This window comes from Taurulus bubalis (genome assembly GCF_910589615.1).
Source record: "Taurulus bubalis genome assembly, chromosome: 10".
Classification (NCBI taxonomy): Eukaryota; Metazoa; Chordata; class Actinopteri; order Perciformes; family Cottidae; genus Taurulus; species Taurulus bubalis.
In genome coordinates, this window is record NC_136598.1 from 28055 (window position 1) to 47500 (window position 19446).

The following is a 19446-nucleotide window of genomic DNA, read 5'->3' on the forward strand; positions in this document are numbered from 1 at the left end:
AGTGCTGGTCTCATATGACCGTTCACTGTGACTGAAACCAGAGCATCCACAATAATGGCATAACTGATCACTGCAAAGCTGCCACCGTCGTGAGAGACATTTCCAAAACAGCAAAGCAATCTTCGTTCTATATTATATTTGTTTGTTTATTAATTTACTGTATACAGTCTTGAAATAATTCCCCCGAAAAATGGACAAGAGCTTACATTTTCATATGGGCCCTCATGTGCTACAGTCCATTTGCAAACACTAGCGTCTTTTTGATTTGTGTCAAAGGAATATTCTTTTTTTTTACTGTAAAATCATACCAGTTAATTAAATTGAGGCATGCAATTCACAGTTTTGTGACGATGGTATTGTATTACAGTTTTTCTCAATTGCTAAAACACTAAAACCCATTGGCTGAACAAAGTTCTCAGTTGCCTGAACTCATTTAGCTAATTGTGCAGTCTGTTGTCAACACCTTAAACTATTTCATTTGGTAAAACACAATTTGCAGATCTCACTTTTCATCAAAACTCTAAACACATTCTCAGTCTCAAAACACATTCTGCACTCTAATGCACATGTCATCCATACTGGTAAACACAAGTGGCAACAATCAAATACAAATAGAGAACACATGTCATTGATTAAACACAATCACTCAAAATTGATTTCACTTGTATCAAATGATGTGACACAACCAATATAAGCCAGTTTAGAGAGCAAACAGGTGGTTGAAGGTGGGAAGGAGAAAGCCTGAGAATGGATAGAAGAAACAATGTGAGAGGACGAGTGCGTATGCGAGGTGGGCGACGACGAGGACGAGGACGAGGAGGAGGAAGAGGAGGAAGAGGAGGAGGGCAAGAAAGAGGAAGAGGAGGACGAATAGGAACATTGATGACATGTTGACTCCTTTTGATTTTTGTCCCTTTTACTGTAGTATTGTATACTGTAGTCGGCCTACAGTGCATTGTAGGCTGTATAATGTACAATAAATACATTGTATGGCCTTGAACATGGTGCTTTCTATTTGTTACAGCAACAGTACTGGCTGCTCAATAGATGTTGACTGGTTGCAGGTTCATATCAACAAAGAACAAGAATTAAATAGATAAAAATAGGGGTACGAGGAGGAAGAACAAAAGAAATTGCAAAGAGCAAAGCACAGTAGTCATTTTTGATCAATTTTGAGCTACTGTAATAGAACATGTTTTCGTTCATATGAAATTTGTTTTGAGATTAAAAATCTACTTCTCCCTGAGAACTATTTGTTTTGAACAATGTGTTTTCTATTTATTGGTGTATTGTTTACTGACTGCTTGATAGTGTATATTATTTTGATCACTTTGTTTATGATTTGAGAGCAGTGTTTGATTTTGAGCACAGGTAAATCTGTTTTGAGGCGAAAGTTTCATTTTGCAAGAGGATTCAGAGGTTTTGTAAATAGTGCTTGAAGATGAGGTTTTGTGTTTACAGTTTTGAGAAAATGGGTGACCGTTTCAAGAAATGTGTCTTAGCAATTGAGAAAAACCTGTAACCTCAGACTCAGACTCAAAATAATAAAATTTCCATCTCATGGCTACAGCCACCCTGAATAGTAAGTAGGCCAAATGTTGCGTGTGAGTGTGGCAAGAGGAGGATCTTGCTGTCCGACATATTTATTGTAATTGTGTGAGCAGCACACATACTTACTTTTATTTTTACCATCATAACTGAACTCCCTACAACTGACTCAAGTGACAAAATGGGACATAAAGTGAATTAATGTGAAATGAAATGCAATATTGTCGATATAATGATGACCATCCTGTATTAACCTGTATTTTTATAATCCATTCTTTATAAGATATATATATATATATATATATATATATATATATATATATATATATATATATATATATTTGTACATAGTATATTTGGTATTTAGATCTTTAGGCGACTGATGTATTTAAAATGTATTAAAACCAATATATACAGAAGGGATTATTTTAGTTGAATTGATCATTGCTTGCTTGCTGAACATGAAATAGAAGACGTTATGAATGTACTGTGCCTTTAAATCTACGATCGTTCTGCCCTACAACGTCTGACCAATCAGCAGCTCTGACACACAACCCCCCCCCCCCCCCCCCCCCCTCTCTGAATTATAGGCGAATCACAGCTCGTCTTTCAACACCAGTGGAGCAAGTCAAGTTGTAGCAGCAGTCTGGTTGGCATCATCTCCAGTCTAGCAGCGCAAGCAGCCTGTCCTCCGTGTGGCTGACGCGGTGAGTGTACCGTTGTGTACATAGAAAATGCCCGCAAAGTGACGCGAGAGGACGGGGGACTGTCCCGATACTGGCATTGGATTCCGTGAAGGTTTTTCTGACCGAAAAACCCGAGTCCCCTGCGCCGTATCCGCAGCATTAGGTAGGTTTATTTCATTTTAATGTTGGCGCTGTGGTGTTGTTGCAATGTCCTCTCTCCTCTCCCTTCAGCCCGCCAGCTACGACAATTAAACGCACATTTTTTGGCAGTGGGGGTTCACGTCCGCTCCTCTGCCTCAACACTGCTCCCTTTTCTCTCAAATGCGGGTGACATTGTTGCTCGTGTTTGGCATGTTGGCCATTAGGCTCCGATAACAGTGCCATCACGGCTTATATAATCACACACACATGTACATGTTAACGCCACGCTGAATACGTGCATACATTGTAGCGTCGTGTTGACAGATGGGGGCCGTTACGTGTCGCCTGAGGGCAAAGCGACACATCTCCCGCGATGCTCGACACAACGTAACAGTAGTTTGGTTACACACCTAATCACCGAAGACATTTTTTTTTTTTTAACAAATGTGAGGAGGCAACCTTCTCCACTGGACGTACGCCTGCTCCACGTTGCAGTACGCGTTGCAAAGCCTTTCCTCTGTCTATACTCCTGAAACTGAGCGTTACACAACGGACCTATACGTCTGTGCTCGTTGAGCCTCGGTGGTTTCGACCTGTCCGCATGCCGCATTGGACCACAACAACCGGGAGCTGACTGGGTCTGAACTGTGCTGCTTTGCTGATGAACCCTCTATTAAATGGCTTATTTAAATAGTTTGGTTTTGAGGTTAGACAGGCCCATAACATAAATATATAATGGCATGTGATACGGTTGTGCTCGTCTTTTGGCCTTTGAGTGCATTGGAAGAAAATAGATCAGTTAATCACATTGTTCTAGCTTATGCTGAGTAGTTTGCCATGTATTCATATGAGATCCAGTCCAACGCCTTCACTCCCCCTAAAAATTGTTCAATTCAGTTTATTTTGGATAGCCCAAAATCACATATTACAAATTTGCCTCGAAGGGCTTTACAATCTGTACCTATACGGCATCCCTGTCCCGGGACCTCATCGGATCAGGAACCCCCGCCCCCAAAAAATAAATAAATAGAAAAGAAAACCCTTTCACAGGGTTCAGTAGAGTTAAAAAAACTAAATTATCCTTTTGTTTATGTTGCAAGGCCGGTCAAGCTTACTATATTGCGTTTTCAAAAATATCAGAGAGGGGGAGAGGTTATCAGAAGTCTCAAAGCTCACTGGTCCCAACGCGTCAGACCCCCACGTCCTGACAAGTTATATGAAGTACAAACGTATGCAGAATAAGTCAATATATTGCTGTTTTAAAAAAAAAAGTAAAATGATGTTTCCCGTAGCTTTCGTTATCTAAAATACAACAGAATTATCCCACTTTTCCATTTGAGCACCAGGACTCTGCTAGCCCACCGTGAGCTGGGTCCATGAACTGGATATCTTATCATAATAATACTTAATATCCAACCGTCTTCGTCTGCTAATGTGTTATAGATAGATAGATAGATAGATAGATAGATAGATGGATAGATATATACTTTATTAATCCCCAAAGGGAAATTTCTTCTAGCTAACGTTATCAGCTTCTTACTCTGGAGCAAACAAAGTAGTTTTTGTTAGTCTTGGATGCATTCCGCTGTGGGTGAGGTCCTCCACGCTGTTTAACCCGTAGCTGTGATCCCTCCTCCTCTGTCTTTTGGCTTTGGGAAGGAGAAAAAACACTCCTCTAAACTTTGAGGGGCCAAGCAGGGGTCAATTAGCATGCAGGCCTACAAGGCTGAAGGTTGATACAAATACTCTGGAGCAGCCATAACTGTAACCGTTTCCAGTGGCCAGCTCGGGGCATAGACCTCAGGAGCACATCTGCTGTGTGCAGGTGGTCTGGAGGGAAAACCCGACTGAATTCAGTCCCCTCCTCATTGCTGGCTGCTCTTAGCGGGTCAGCTTCCACAGCTGCAGAGCTGGATCTGTTGGGCTCGAGCTCACTTCTACTCATTTCCTTTTCTGAAAGGAACACCCACTGCTGCATCACAATTATTCATTCAGTCAAGCGGCTGCCTAACCGCTGGGCCCAGCCAGGGTTTCAACCGTAGAGCGGGGCCCATGTTTGTGAAGTTTCTCAGTTTCTCAAAAGGGCGCTTGCTGCTTAAGGACTTACTGATGTGGTAGGTCTCCTGCAGAGCTTCTTTTCACAGTGGGGCACTTGATTGGTGGCTCGCAGATTGTTTACTGATTCTGAGTGAGGACAGAGCCTTCAGTTGACCCTTTGCTAAGCCCCTCCCTAGAAGGGCCTCTGTCCCAACGCTTCATTAGCAACTGTAATTAGGCGCAGGAGGCCTGTCGAGCCTTCAGCAGGCTTGGATGGAACCTGCAAATCAGACAGCAGATATCCTCCAAATTTAGACGAGTGTTGTTTTTTTCGCCTTCCAGAAGCCAAACCCAGAAGCCAAACCCAGAAGAGGACCGATGTTGGATATGGGTTAAACAGTGTGGAAGACCTCACTCAAAGCTGTCCATCAACCGAAACGGTGTTTGCTCCAAGGTAAGACGCTAATAATGATTGCTTCACACGATCGTGCCCATGATGTTTGAGATGTATCTTGAAACAAATGGAAAGGCGTGAAAATTCTAGTGCTTTATATTAGATATTGAAAGCTACAGGGAGTCATAACCTAGCCGTTACCTCTTGAAAATATATATATATATTTTCTCTATCCTGCTTTGCAGGAACCTTGTTGTTACTGTTTATGTTTGTCTTTCACGTGAGTTTTCCTCTTCATTCACAATCCTCTGCTGACAAATCCTATTGTGAATGCAGCTCTCGGAAGCTTTTTAAAATGGAATGAAAGGTTAATAGTATATTTGCATTGTAATAATACAATTTTCTTTTCCTGCGCTTTTATTGGCTAATCATTTCACCATTGACGTTCAGTGGGCTAGTTTCCTGTAAAAGATTGCCAACATTGAAACATGGCGAAACACATTGCACAAACATCACAAGTGGCCTCTCACGTTCTTATATATTAGGTTCATTGACAGAAAATTATCAACTATTTTTAGAATTTATTAATTAAAGCCATTTGTATTTTTATTTCAATACTTTTAAATATGCATTATAAGCTGCTTAGAGCCAGTGTTAGACAGATGATAATTCTGGGCAGAGCTTGAACGCAACATGCAAGTCAACACAACCTCCGTTACCGTGAGCCGTGCAGCTCCGTGTCGCTGTGTTTACTCTGAGCAGCGTGCATACTGTCCGATTGACTTAGTTGTTCCAAATGTTTTTACGGTTGTTCCTCCGCGGCCTATTCTGGACTTTCAGTTGTGACGAAGGTCTTCTTCACTGTGTGTGTGGAGTTACAGTCTGTGCCGCTGTGTGCCGACATACGTGTGTAAGTCAGACCGGCTAAAATTGAAATGTGAAACTGATTGGCCGGTCCTCGGCCATGGCTGATCAGCTGTCCCGTTTCAATTGGCACAGTTTTGTCAACATTTATTCCATAGGGCAAATTAATTCTGATGTACTTTGTCGACCTTTTACCTTCCACCCCTAATTGACAGATTCATCTTTGCACCTCCCTAAACTGGGGCACATTCCTTGAAATGACTTGATGCTAATCATGTACCATTTCCTGTGTCCACTATGTGGCTCTAGAGAACCCACTAATTATTACATGCAATTACATGCCATGTGTAGTAGACTGGCTAACTTCCTGTTATCGGCAGGTAGCTGCACTTTGGTGATCGCTCCCTGATAATAATCTCTACAAAAATAATAGCTTCCTAACCAAAAAACTGTAACGTCCAAAATATTATGGAAGAGGAGTGCAGCAGGAAAGATATTTGTTTACTGCAGATTAATGGTCATGGTAAATCTAAGTAATCTGCAAGAATCTTATGTTTACATACAACAAACTACTATCAGCTGATATGTATTGATGTCAGATTTCATTATTCAAATATTGATATCAGTTTAGGCCTCAAAAATTGGTTGGCATCATGGCAATAACAAAATTAAACATGATAAATACTGTTTTGATTAATATTATTGGAATAATATTCTTACATTGTATTTGTCCAGATACTTGGTTAAGCATAATTCTAATAGTTGCATAGTTTGTAATTACAATTGGGGCAATTTTTTGACATAATCACTACTCACTGGACATAGAACCATAACAGCGCTAACGGCAGACACAAATGATGTTCATTCTGACAGAATACCTATATCAAGGGAGTTTTATATCCCAGATATAATCCATAAAATGAGAGAAATAACTGCCTCCCTGGACAACAGGAAACCACAATTCAGTATGGTTTGTAATAATCGCCAGTGAAGAATGTCGGATTTCTTGTAAATACTGCAAGCTAAAAACTAATCAGAATAAAAACAGTTTCCACAGCAACACTCCTACTCTGACAATCCATAGCAGCCTGGAATGTGTCTTACTGCCTTTCAAATAGTATTCATACTACTAAAGGCTGCCCACTCGGTACATGGACACCCGTTCTCCCAATACACACATACGACATACACACCGTCTAGTCATTGGCAGATTTACTCCACTGTGTTAGTGTGTTTGTCAGCTGGTCACTTTACTGATTAGTGATGTGTCATTCACTATTTATAACCCTTGCATTGTCTATGCATGTGTGTGTGTGTGTGTGTGTGTATATATATATATATATATATATATATATATATATATATATATATATATATATATATATATATATATATATATATATATATATATATATATATATATAATGATAGCTAGCTGCTGGGTTCTCAACTGCCACACAAAGGAGAAGTAGATTTGCTGAGTGTTGCATTACGTTAACGGGGACTATTGAAACGAACATATTCCAATGCATGCAGGCAGGACGGCTGTGTGTAAAGTGTGACCGCTTCCTGTGTGAACTGCATGTGCACTCTCGTAAGACATGGGCTGACATTTATGCACACTGAGTAGTTTTCGAGTGGGGGCGTGACCGTTGAACCAATTCACGATAGGGGAAGCAGGCTGGCTCTGCAGAGGCAGTATGGAGACAGACTGCAATCTTGTGAAATCAGATGGGAAATCACCCAGGAACCCTTCAGTCCACTGGCCCTTCACGTCCCAATCAGATCTGCACAAATGGGTTTCAAATGAAAGGACAAACTAACATTCATCTTTTGATTGATGTTTCATGATATGGTCATATTTTGTTCATGTAGGAGAGGCGGGGCCACGTATTACGGCTGTTCGATGAATATGATTTGTGTTGTCTTTTTTTTGTAAGAACACATGAGAGTTGCCCATGAGATGGATGTGCATCGTCACGCTGACACACAACTGAGGGGCTCTTGTCGGAGGCAGAACTTGAAACTATGCAGCTAATGGTTTTTGCAAATGCTGACCTTTCAACTAAGCTAACAAACCCACTGAGGTTCCTACCGTTTCAAATGGAACGGCCTGTAATGTGATATCAGAGTTCCCTATAAGACATGCTGTTTAACACACTCGTGAACAATGAATGAACTTGTTCATTTTTATTTGGATCATTTACAGACGGATATATAGAAAAGGGTTTCCTGGTCACAAGTCAGAGAAGAGCAATTTGCTAATGTCCTTTTTAAAGTTTCTGAACAAGGTAATCTCATGCTGTTAGGGAACCTCTGTAAAGCAGCCAGTCACTATGTTAATCAACCATTTAGTCTTTCACCCCTTGCTCATCTTTTGCTTGTGATTTCATAGTGGGTGAATATAGTAGAACTCAAATAAGACCAATATGTTTCCACCACTACAGACTCAGTGATTGAACAAGCATTAAAGGACGTGATTCTTGTGAAGGGGCCAGATTTTTGTCTGGGCTTTAAGTGCACATTATCCACTGAACATGAAGACCGGGCCTGTAGGTCGTATACAGTGTTACAGGTGCACAATCAAATAAAATCCCCTGGGAACCCAAGGTTGACGCAAGGTTTTCTAATAATGGAGGAGGACGACAATTGTGTTTGCCCTCATCCCTAGTTTATTTGATCTGTGATCCCTGCAGATAATGCTTTGATGCAGATGAACAGTAGCCTCGTGTAAGGAAGCAGACAATCACACCTTTGGATTAACTTGCTCATGCCGGCAGAATCATGACTTTACTCCAGCTGCAATGAGTCTCTCTTGCCGGGAGCATAGACAGTATATTATAAATGGATGTAGTCGCCGTGATGTAATTTATTGATTTGTTGACGACCGTTTTGAAGCCTTGAGTTTGGCTTTGTGACTGTCACCAACTTGGTTTCCTGCAACCAGAAGTGACACAAGAGGATGGAGCTGAGTACAACCAGCTGAGATATTTGTCATACCTGCAAACTTGTCGCTTTTTGCCATTTTGAAATCAAAATATGTCATCCTCATGATTCGTGTAGATCCAAAGAGTTTTTGTTAGGGGAGGGGGGGTCAACTGGCCGGCCAGCGTTTCTGAGATTGGAGTGAGACACGGAGAAAAGCTGAGGTTGTGTCGAGTCTTGGCCAATCGGCGTTAAGATGTCTACAGCGTCTTCATTTCCCTCCAAGCTAGTCAGCTTGATATCACGTTAGCTAACGTGTTTGGGTTGTGTTTTGGCGTTAAAGTTACTTCATGTTCCATTACAGTTCAGACATAAAAAAACGTAACGTGATGAAACATGCCGTAACCCCCCCCCCCCACTTCCCCTGACACACTGAAAGGGTTAACACTGTATGCGGAAAACACAGACAACCCCCAGACGAGCTGTGATTCACCTTGTAGCCCCACCCTGAATCATGCCCAGCTTTATGATCTATTTTACTCTAAATGGACCATAATTTACAAAATGAACATCATGCTGTATTGAAGAAGACTTGAGACTAGAGATTGAGACATAAACTCATGTTTACTGAGGGAATAAATCAAGAGAGAAGTAGACACATTTAGACCTTTTATACAACCAGGCTTCTTTTTGCATCACAGGAGTTCCCCTAAGATATTTTTATCTTAAGGGCCTGTGTCCACATACCGCCTTTTTCTGGCAGAAAAGCATCATGCCGCAAGGCACTTGTTGTTTCTATGACGACATATTAACACTAACCACCATCGTGATAGACTAGCAACAGCCTTTGTCTTGTATCATCTAGTTAGGCTACGGTCTACATTCTTTCCATAGTTTTTCCACCATGAGCACCAAACGGAGGATGTCAGCTACATACTTTGTGTGAATCAGCTTGTCACCACTCGATCTGACAGCCTTTAGAGCTCAGAGCGGCCGCACAAAAACGCCTGAACGCTCTCCTCATTGAGAAGAATTTGGGAGGGCAGGAAAAAAAATGCTATGTGGACACAGGCCCTAAGTCACTTCCGCTGTGGCTTCACCTTTCAGAGCCAGAAACATGTATTATCCCCGTGTTACGGTCCAGCTGGAGGTTGATTGGGTTTGTTCGTAGCATGTGATTCATGGTGGAGCCTGAGGGGCAGAGCTTGTGGACAGGGTAATTGCCACAGTACAGCTGATTGATCCTGCAGTGGGGTGGACGTTCAGGAATGTACCAGATCAAAGATGGGATTGGATACGTGATAAAAGATGGACGATTTGTCAGTATGAAGATGGCAGTCCGAGACCAGGGCTGCGAAAGCAGGACCCCTGTGATGACCTCTGTCTCTGTGGAACGTTGTAATTCATGCCAGACGGAGCGGTCATTCACCGACTGGAACGGCTAATCGGAGAAACCTTCTGACCTGGCTTGCATTCTTATCAAGCCATTCATTTCACAGCAGAAATGATGGACAAGCAAAAGGAATCCCGCTGTTATTTTCTCCATACGGGTATCACAGAGCTCACACCGGAGCTTGGCGAGGTGAAGTTATTAAGTGTTGATGTGGTTTGGTTTCACCGTTGCTCCATGGAGAGCAGCCTCAGCCTCCACTGCTTCCCCTAACAGATCAATTGGGGGGAGGGAGGGAGAAATTGCCTGCAAGTAGGATACAATAACAGGAGAGGAGAGCCTCTCAACACTGGTCTGAGTCAACCAGAAGGGTGAGATACAGAGGTTTCATATTTTCATCTTACGGTCTATATTGGGATATCGCCCTGGTTCTCTGTTGATATACATTTATACACAATCCCTGTCAGTCACTTTACAGCAGCTCTCTGTTCATGAAGATTGAAAGTCAAAAATGATCGCCTTGACTGGCCTGTGGTAAAACCAATGACTCATCTGTTGTTGTATTTCTCACATTCCACCTCCTTTTCTTTCTCATTTTTCTTCGCTTTATTTCTCACGTACAAGTGCTCTCTTGCTTGTGCTTCCTTTTTCTGCCTGTTCTGTTCAATATTGTAGTTTATTTAGTTATTTATTATCCTCTTCATCATTTTCTGGTTGCTTGTCTGTCTATCATTCTGTGCAGCGGCTGTTGCTCCACAGAAGTTGGTTAGATCTCAGTCAGACTTGACCTAAATCAAACTCGGCCTCCCAGATTTATTGCATCCAACTGCAAAAGTGAATCAGATGGTGGACTTCTCCTTCGGGGCAGTTGCAGCAGCCTCGGGGAGCCGACGAGCCCCACTTGTGCACTAAAAGACTAAACGTGTTGGCAGTCTGGCACATTCATGACCTCCCCTCCCTTTAACACTGAATCACCAAGGAGAAGTCAGATGTGAGAATGTGGGCTGAAAGAGGGGGGGTGTAAACCTTATTAGATGCTGCACTGTTAGATCCTTTGTACATGTTTCAGTCACAGGGCAGAGGTATCACTCAATGCATTTCTCTGCAGCTTAGTCTCCCTCTCACATGGAGGCTAATGCAAGGAATTAGCGGCACTGTTTAGTTGAGAAATTCTCCTCACTCATATAACTACGCGTTAACAGTTGAAGGCGTATGCTTAAAGGCAACGACAGCCACTTGGCTCATTAGGATTGAGGAACCCACTGTGAAGAAGTTGAAATGGGGGGGAAACGGATGGCAGAGGGATGCACTGGCCTGTCCAATCTGGCAAAACTGTTTCCCATACTGTGCAGAATATATGGACTGTATGTCCGGTGGGTTCATCTAGTCAACCACCCAAAGTAGATTGAAACTGATTTTGCTGGGATTTCATTGTAATAAACGGATCAAAAAAGATGCTAAAATAATAACATGACATGAAAAAAAAACGTCATGCTTTGTCAGGTCTGTACGCAAGATTTTTTTGTTCCATCAACTCTCCAAAGAGACTTAATCCAAAAAATCACTTCTGTTGTGATCTGGCGATTTTATAGAACAAATTATAGGGGGGCCGAGGGTTTCTTCAGGGGGGAACAAACAAGAAGTCACTCTGTTGTGGTCTGTCCAGATGGAAATGCATCCAAACACCGAGGCGGAGTCTGCAGCACTGGGTTCATTGCTCTGCTGTGATGAACCGCAGTCCCTGTTGTGGCCCTGCTGCAGAACAATGCTGACCGAGCTGGTAAAGCATCATCCTCATGATGACGTGGAGCATGCGTAAATGGTACAGAAGGTAACTGAACTGTGAGATTAAAACTATTTCTTTTTTTTCTAAAGCTTTATAGTCTTTGTGGTGGGGACCCATCCTGTTTAGGAGTAGTGGGCAGCCACACTAGGGGCCAAATGTAAAAACAATGTGGCGAAGGAAAATTAAGGAGTGTACAAAAATCCTGGGAGGTGATGCAGGAAATAAGGTCCAGAGTCCCAAAAAGTTTGAATAAAAGTATATTTAATAAAAAATATAGACAGACAGCTTATGCTTTCGATCGAGCTCTTTTGCTCCACCGCGAACTCCACAGACACGTAGGTCAGCTTCGCACACGCTAAAGCCGGAAAGAGAATGTTTTCACCTTGTGTAGTTAGTTTCTATACGGTCACAGAGCTTAGAGCCCTTCCTATTGGTTAATAACTTATAACACCTCTGGGTATAACCATGTTATTGGGCAGTGCAGCTTCAGAACTATTCATCTTCTTCCCCAAAAAGGGTACAGTCCAATTCCTTTGTCCATGCAGCATGCAGTATTCAATATCTGTCTAACATCTAACTAACATCATATGCATGCAATTACAAATACTTAATAATAATATCCCTTATTAATTATCATATTTCATGCATAAACAATTTCTTTCTTGCATGTGCAAGTTTAAATTTGACTAACTAAACTCTAAAACCCCTACAAAAACCATGCATATGCCATTTTGCACACATTAACTGGTATTTATAGAGGAATAATGTGGAGTGAGAATGCGCATACTTTGGACCAGGCGTTCAAACTGTCACTGCACTGGTTTTGCTGTACCAAACTCGCACCAATTTTAAACCGGGGTGTGAAGCGGGCATCGACTTCCCCTGGCGCTATAAAGAGCCACAGACATCTGTTTTGGTTAGAGGTACGTCACAATCGCTGAAACTGCACTTTCTGCATCTGTTTATGGCTCGCCGTAGGAGTGGAAAGTGTGTGTGTGTGTGTGTGCAGTGGCTGGAGTCAATCCAATACCAAACACGCATGCAATACATTGTAGGCTAAGATGAAACTAACAGGAACATGGGGGGAGGCAGGGGATTCATACAATGAAATTAAGGAAGACAGGATTGTTGATCAGTACCGGTGACACGTAGACCATACATTTTAAATCCACTGACTTGAATCATCTGATGCGCCCCCCCCTCTCTCTAGCTAGGCCGTTTGTTCTGGAGGGGAACTGTGGCTTCGAGGCCTTCACAAAGAAAACCCTTTAACGAACAAGCTGCAGTATTCGCTTGCAGCTTGTACTTCCCCAAAGCAAAGGGAAAGTTGTCAGAAAGCACAGTGTGTAGAACTAGAAAATGCATTTCCTGCTGAAAATGCGTTGGAATGCTAAAAGCTGAAGGTTAAAGCTTAAATATTTGAAATGATAGCTGAATATAGCGGAATACAGCTGAATTTAGCTGAAAATAGCTGAATAGATAAACTACCTGCTGAAAAGTGTTGAAGCAGAAAAGCGTTGAACTGAACTGCTGAACATCCTTAATGTTTAAATGGAACAGTTGGAAGCAAAACTGCAACATCTAAATAATCTAAGAGATAAATTAATAGTAGTAGTAGTAGAAATAACAGTAGCATGAGTGAAAGCAGCAGTAGTAGTTGAAGTAACAGTAGTAGAAGTAGTAGTTGAAATAACAGTAGTAGTAGTAATAGCAGTAGTCATAGTAATAGCTGTAGTATTTCTTTATTTTTTTTGGGAGGGGGGGGCGCAGTTGGGCGGCGCGGTTTAAATAGCACTCCACAATGAGAAGAAAAGCGGTTTTGAGTAGAATATTCTAAAAAACAAAGCTTTATTTCAAGAAAACACAGTGCTCAACACTGTCCAATAACAACTATCAACAAACTGTAACTTTGGGCATGAGAGGTTCAGAGCAGAATGGTTTAAGAAACATTGGGTTGGGTTTCAGAGGTTTACAGAATAAAAGAGGTGCCCACACCCTCACATGAAAGAGGTTTAGAGCAGAATAGATTCAGAAAGAGAGACATCACATTTTACATTGGGTGTTTGACAGAGTAGGCCCCACTGCTTGTAAAGACATTTAAACAGGGGCCCTGCAGTAAGGAGGCACTGGTGAGGTGGTCTTTGAAGGCAAAGCCTTCCCTGGTGTGTCCAAGTATGGTGTCACCAACCTACAGATAAATATATATAGAGAGAGACAGACAGATAAGTTGTGGGGAAATATCTCCTACAAACAGGTTTCACACTACAGACAAAAGCCAACAATCAGAGTTGACAAAAACTATGTTTTGTGTGTCTTGATGGCTCATCAACAGACAAAAGGCCAGGAGCCACCTTGATGCTCTAGCCTGGAGCTATGACACACACACACACACACACACACTAACCCTAACCCTAACCCTAACCCCACTGCTTTGCGCCACACTTAGCATCCAGCTAACCAGTGCCGGTTAGCATATAGCCTGAGGAGAAGCTCCGGGTGTATGTCCTCCCGCGGTCAGTGCTTTGCTGCTGAATTTTTAAATCCGGACATTCGGGTCCCAACTCTTTCAGCCTCTTCTTGTCAACATCTGACCGTCGGTTGAAAGGTGTTTCGCGTAGAGATGCCACAGAGTTTTCAGTCGCAATACTGACATAATCAAAGTCTCTGTCTCTGCTAGTATTGCTCGTGTAGCTACGTGGGTGCTGTATGGGATGTGAGGGAATGATAAAGGTCTCTGATTCAACAAATAGTCCAATCACGTTGAAATAAGAAACAATGTCATTGGCTAGGGCGCATATTTGTGCGCCCAAAGATTCACGTTTCATCCGCCAATGAGAAGCTGTCCTTGCCGTAACGCCCCTGAAATGTTTGCTCGCTGCCATAGACTCACATTTGGCCGGCGCCCCGACAGGGGGGAGGGGCTTTCCTCAGTGATGATGAACGGCGCATTAAGTATTTAACACAAAAATCCTCATTTGAGCTTTATGTTATGATAGAGTTAATTCATGGGGCTTTTATTTTGAAAGGGAAGACAGACAGACAGACAGACAGACAGGAGGCTTTATAATGCCTTTGACTGAACATCTTCATGAATATCTCCAAGTCACACACTCCAATGTGTGTGCAGATTGTGTACAAAACCATCTGTTAAACCCCATATTTCAAGGCAAAAACGTGCTCAAATCACCATTATAGTTCATTCAACAGAGGAGAGAAAGAGACGATCGCGCCGATATCCTTGATATTTTTCTGTAGTTTAAATAGACATGGGAGCAACAGTTCCACTGAGGTTAAAGTTCACACGCGACACAGCGCGCGACCGTATTAACATGTGCACGCGCGCGGCCGTTCGTGCTCGCGCGCACGTACACACGCGCACATAGACACACAGTCAGTGAGCTTAGTCTAACAAAGCTAACTTCATGCTAGCAATCAAATTCACTTCCTCCACCAACAGCTGTGTGTGTCTGTCCTGACAAGGTCATTAAAACAAGAATGAGTGTGAAGCTGCAGTCATTAGTTAACTTGAAACACCTGTGTCATGAGTGAGACTGAGTGCAGTGTTTTAGTTTTGTTGGATTGTTTTGTTATAACTAAATGTGACTGGTTGTTGATATGGACACCGTCGGGTTGTAAATCGTGCATTTTTTTTTTTTTCATAAAAAGCTTAATATCTCAAGAACGCCAACACAATGATATTTTCTGAGAGATAAGACTCTTGCGAACGCGTCAATGTTGTTTGTGGGTCTCTAGGCTACACGATGTGTCTCTAGTCGCAATTTCTAAATCAGGGACGACCGTCACGGGGGAGACATTTTTAAGGGAGATTTAACATGGCGCAGTATGGAGGAAGGAGGAGGACCACCTCTCACATGTCGTCTGATTTAAACACGTCTGAATCTGTTGGATTCAAATCGACCCAAGTTTACGAAGTAAGACAAGATTTCCTACGTTTTGATGTATAAATTATGCCCAAAGACTTAGTATTGTGGAGGAGATGGCAATAAGCAAATACTTTTTTGGAGAAATCCAAGGGTCTGTCCCCTCTAGCAGTGACATCACTCACTCTGAGCTGCGCAATACACACCCATGTTAAAGTCAGAAAAGTTGCTAAAAAAGCATAAAACGGTGACAGTTGAACTATAAAAGATATCATGAATCTGAAATTATAGAATAATAGCTGAAGGTTTTGTCAACATTTTAAAAGTTTAAATGGTGTCTTTAGCTGAACGTATGCAGAGCCTGTAAGCTTTGAAAGTTGAAGAGGATTTGAAGATTTTCCCCATTCAATCCCATTCATTTTAATTTTCATAAAAAGCTTAATAATTCAGAAATTTGAAAAGTCAGAAATATGAAAGGTCATAGCCATCGTGTCCTTAAGTAGCTGAATATTTTAATATGTGAACGGTTTAAATAGCTTAATATATGAAGGAGGAGAAGAGATTCAAAATACGTATGGAAGAAATAGAATAATAAGTTGATTAAAGAAGACGATAACAATAGTTGGACTGCTGAAGCATTCCAACTGAATGTGTCTATGTATACGTGTTTTGTTGTGTGCAAGTACATTTTGCCCTATCTACAGGGTGACTTTGTGTGTATGTCAAAATTAGAGGCTGAATGTCACAGATAACACTCCCTGAGAATCAAAGCCCGCGTGATATCTAGCGAGATGAAAAAAGAGCTATCCTTGTTTCTGTGTCCTTGTTTTCTCATCAGCAGAGTCAAGGTCATTTATCTTTCAGTGGGCATTGAGTTCTACTAACTCGCCTGGGAGACTTAGTCTTCCTGGCAGCAACTCCATTGTCACAATTGTGTTTGAAGAAGTTTGTGTTTCAAAGCTGTTCAAAGTCAAATGAAACGGTAATGTCGACATCGGCCCTCATTTTCAAATATTGCTTATAAAATGGTGCTTTTGATCAGGTTTTGTCTTTAAGTTTGCTTAAGGAATGTTGCCCTGGTGTCTAATCAGAACTAACTTTGTTTTGTGCAACCATCCAGGCCTCATGGAGCTGGGGACTCAACGGCTGCTGTACACCAGGGAGCTTGATCCATGCCCGACTCCCAGCAAACAACCATAAAGGGTTGGAACCTTGATTGCACCTTTTGGTTCCTTTTCCTCATCCCTTCCCCCTGGTGATATTGTCCTCTCCCGCCTGTGGCCTGCAAAATGATTGGCAAGCTGAAACAGAACTTGCTGGTGGCGTGTCTGGTCATCAGCTCGGTCACGGTCTTCTACCTGGGCCGCCATGCCATGGAGTGCCACCATCGCATCGAAGAGCACAGCCAGTTAGGCGGGATGCTGCCTCTGTCGGCCCTGGGAGGCAGCATGCGCACCACCTTACGGACCGGCCAGAACCTTAGCACACCTTTTGTTTACAACAAAGACATGCCACTGATCTTCATTGGTGGAGTGCCCCGCAGTGGGACCACGCTAATGCGAGCCATGCTGGACGCCCACCCAGAAGTGCGCTGTGGCGAAGAAACCCGTGTCATCCCTCGTATCCTGGCCATGAAGCAGATGTGGAGCCGCTCGGGCAGGGAGAAGATGCGCCTGGACGAGGCTGGTGTGACGGATGAGGTGCTGGACGCTGCCATGCAGGCCTTCCTGCTGGAAATCATTGTCAAGCATGGGGAGCCCGCCAACTTTCTCTGCAACAAAGACCCTTTTGCTTTGAAGTCGCTCTCCTACCTGGCCAAGATATTTCCCCGTGCCAAGTTTATACTCATGATTCGTGACGGCCGGGCTTCAGTCCACTCCATGATCTCAAGGAAGGTAACGATCGCCGGCTTTGACCTGGGCAGCTACAGGGATTGCCTCACCAAGTGGAATCGGGCCATAGAGACCATGTACACTCAGTGCCTGGAGGCAGCGGACAAATGCCTGCCTGTGCACTACGAACAGTTGGTCCTTCATCCTGAGAAATGGATGAAGACACTGCTGAAGTTCCTTGAGGTTCCTTGGAATGATGCCGTCCTCCACCACGAGGAGCTCATTGGGAAAGCTGGCGGAGTGTCCCTCTCCAAGTAAGTAGTGCTGACTGCTCCTGCAACATTTCCTTTTTCCTTTCCTTTCCCTCGCCTAAGCCCTAACATCTGGTTCGCAGATTTAAAAAGGTAGTAGTTGCAGCAAGGATGCCAATGGACCGTCACCGGGTCTTATGTTTTGGTGATAGAAAAATAGGTTGTAGCGCAAAGTAAATCGTCAATGGCCCTGTTTAATGAGATGGAACCTTTCGACTGGCTTTGTCGAGTCAGATTGAACTTTTACATTTCATAGTTTACACTGTGATTGTGGTAATCGTAGCCACACACAGTAAAACATGACTCTAGCTATTGTGACTGTCTTTGATCTCTCTTGTTTGGTTTGTAGTTTAGGGAGAGACTTGCCCTTATTCTAACATCCAGACACACTTTAATTACAACATACGCCACTGCAATGCCTTTTTTCAAGAATATATTTTTTTTGTTTCATCCACTTCCCTCAAACTAAAACTGAAGAGCTCCATTGTCGTCTTGTTGTTCCTTGTTTGCTGTATTAGAGGGTTGAGTCCACTTCCTTGTAAAATGGGGGTCAACGACCCCTTGTCTGTAGCACTATGTTCAAACTCTGCTTCAGGGTCATTTAAGGACTTTGTTATTACCAGTGAGGACTCACTGAATCAACACCCATTAGTCATGCTGTCCAAGTTGATGCCGATAATGAGCAGCAGAGGCTTCATTTGTTTTACTCGATGCTTCCTCTACAGCTGCAGATTTATTGAATTGCTCATTGCTGACGTAATGGTGGTTAGATAAATAGGTGCTGTAGTTGTGATTTGTGCCAGCCTCACAAGCCCCACATGGTCAGCTGGGTCTCCCATATATCACATTCCCAGTGCAGTTGAAATGAGCTTGGACATGCCCATGTCTACTTAGCTTTTAACTACTTGGCCTTGTGGGGGGAGAAGTATGGATCTGCTTTTAATGGGAGAAAAGTGACAGGCGGCAGTGTGTCAAGTCGTACATCCCTTTTTATTAAATAGGAGTTCCTGCGGGCCTTAAAATATGCATGCACCTCTGGCCTGGAAATCTATCCTTCCCATGTTTTCATAAAGCCTCCAGACTTTCCATTATTAGGTCTCATTTGGAAATGAAACATCCTACAGCTCAGCACAGCGAGGAACCTAGTCATTAGTGAACACATGCGATTTATGTCTGCGCTGCAGTATTGTAAGCAGGTTTTCCTAATGGCACTGCCTGGTGTCAGTGTTGTTTTGGTTTGAGGGACCAGAGGTCGGCCTCTGGAAGTCTTTGAGGAAACTTGCTTCTGTCTACACCCCCCTCATCCTGCCACGTAGCACCAGAACACACATATCCTCTAGGAGGGCTCCAGGCTATTTTTTCTACTGGTAGCACTGGTGCTAGCAAATTTCTCAACTGGTTGCAAGATCACATCATTATTTAACCATTTATCAGTGGTGGACTGTAACATTTACTCAGGTACTGGTATATTTAAGGAACAATTTTGATGCTACTCTCTGCTCCACTACATTTCAGAGAGAAATGGTGTACTTGTTACTTCACTGAAACACAAAAAACAAGGGTTTTACAAAGACAGTAGATGCTAAAACAATTAACATAAAACAAATGTTCATATATAATAAATATATACATTTACCTACATTAAAAAAAA

At 42.6% G+C, this 19446-nt stretch overlaps 1 protein-coding gene across 2 annotated transcripts in view; it reads left to right on the top strand.

The window, feature by feature from the left end:
• Positions 1-2198: 2198 nt before the first annotated feature.
• tpst1 (tyrosylprotein sulfotransferase 1) overlaps positions 2199-19446 on the top strand; it is a 43710-nt gene continuing 26462 nt past the window's right edge. For both annotated transcript variants that reach the window (XM_079224576.1, XM_079224577.1), the window contains exons 1-3: positions 2199-2397; positions 4755-4866; positions 16773-17798. In XM_079224576.1, the coding sequence (XP_079080702.1) occupies positions 16942-17798 (857 nt within the window). In that variant the 5' untranslated portion in view covers positions 2199-2397; positions 4755-4866; positions 16773-16941. The remainder of the gene's footprint in view (positions 2398-4754; positions 4867-16772; positions 17799-19446) is intronic.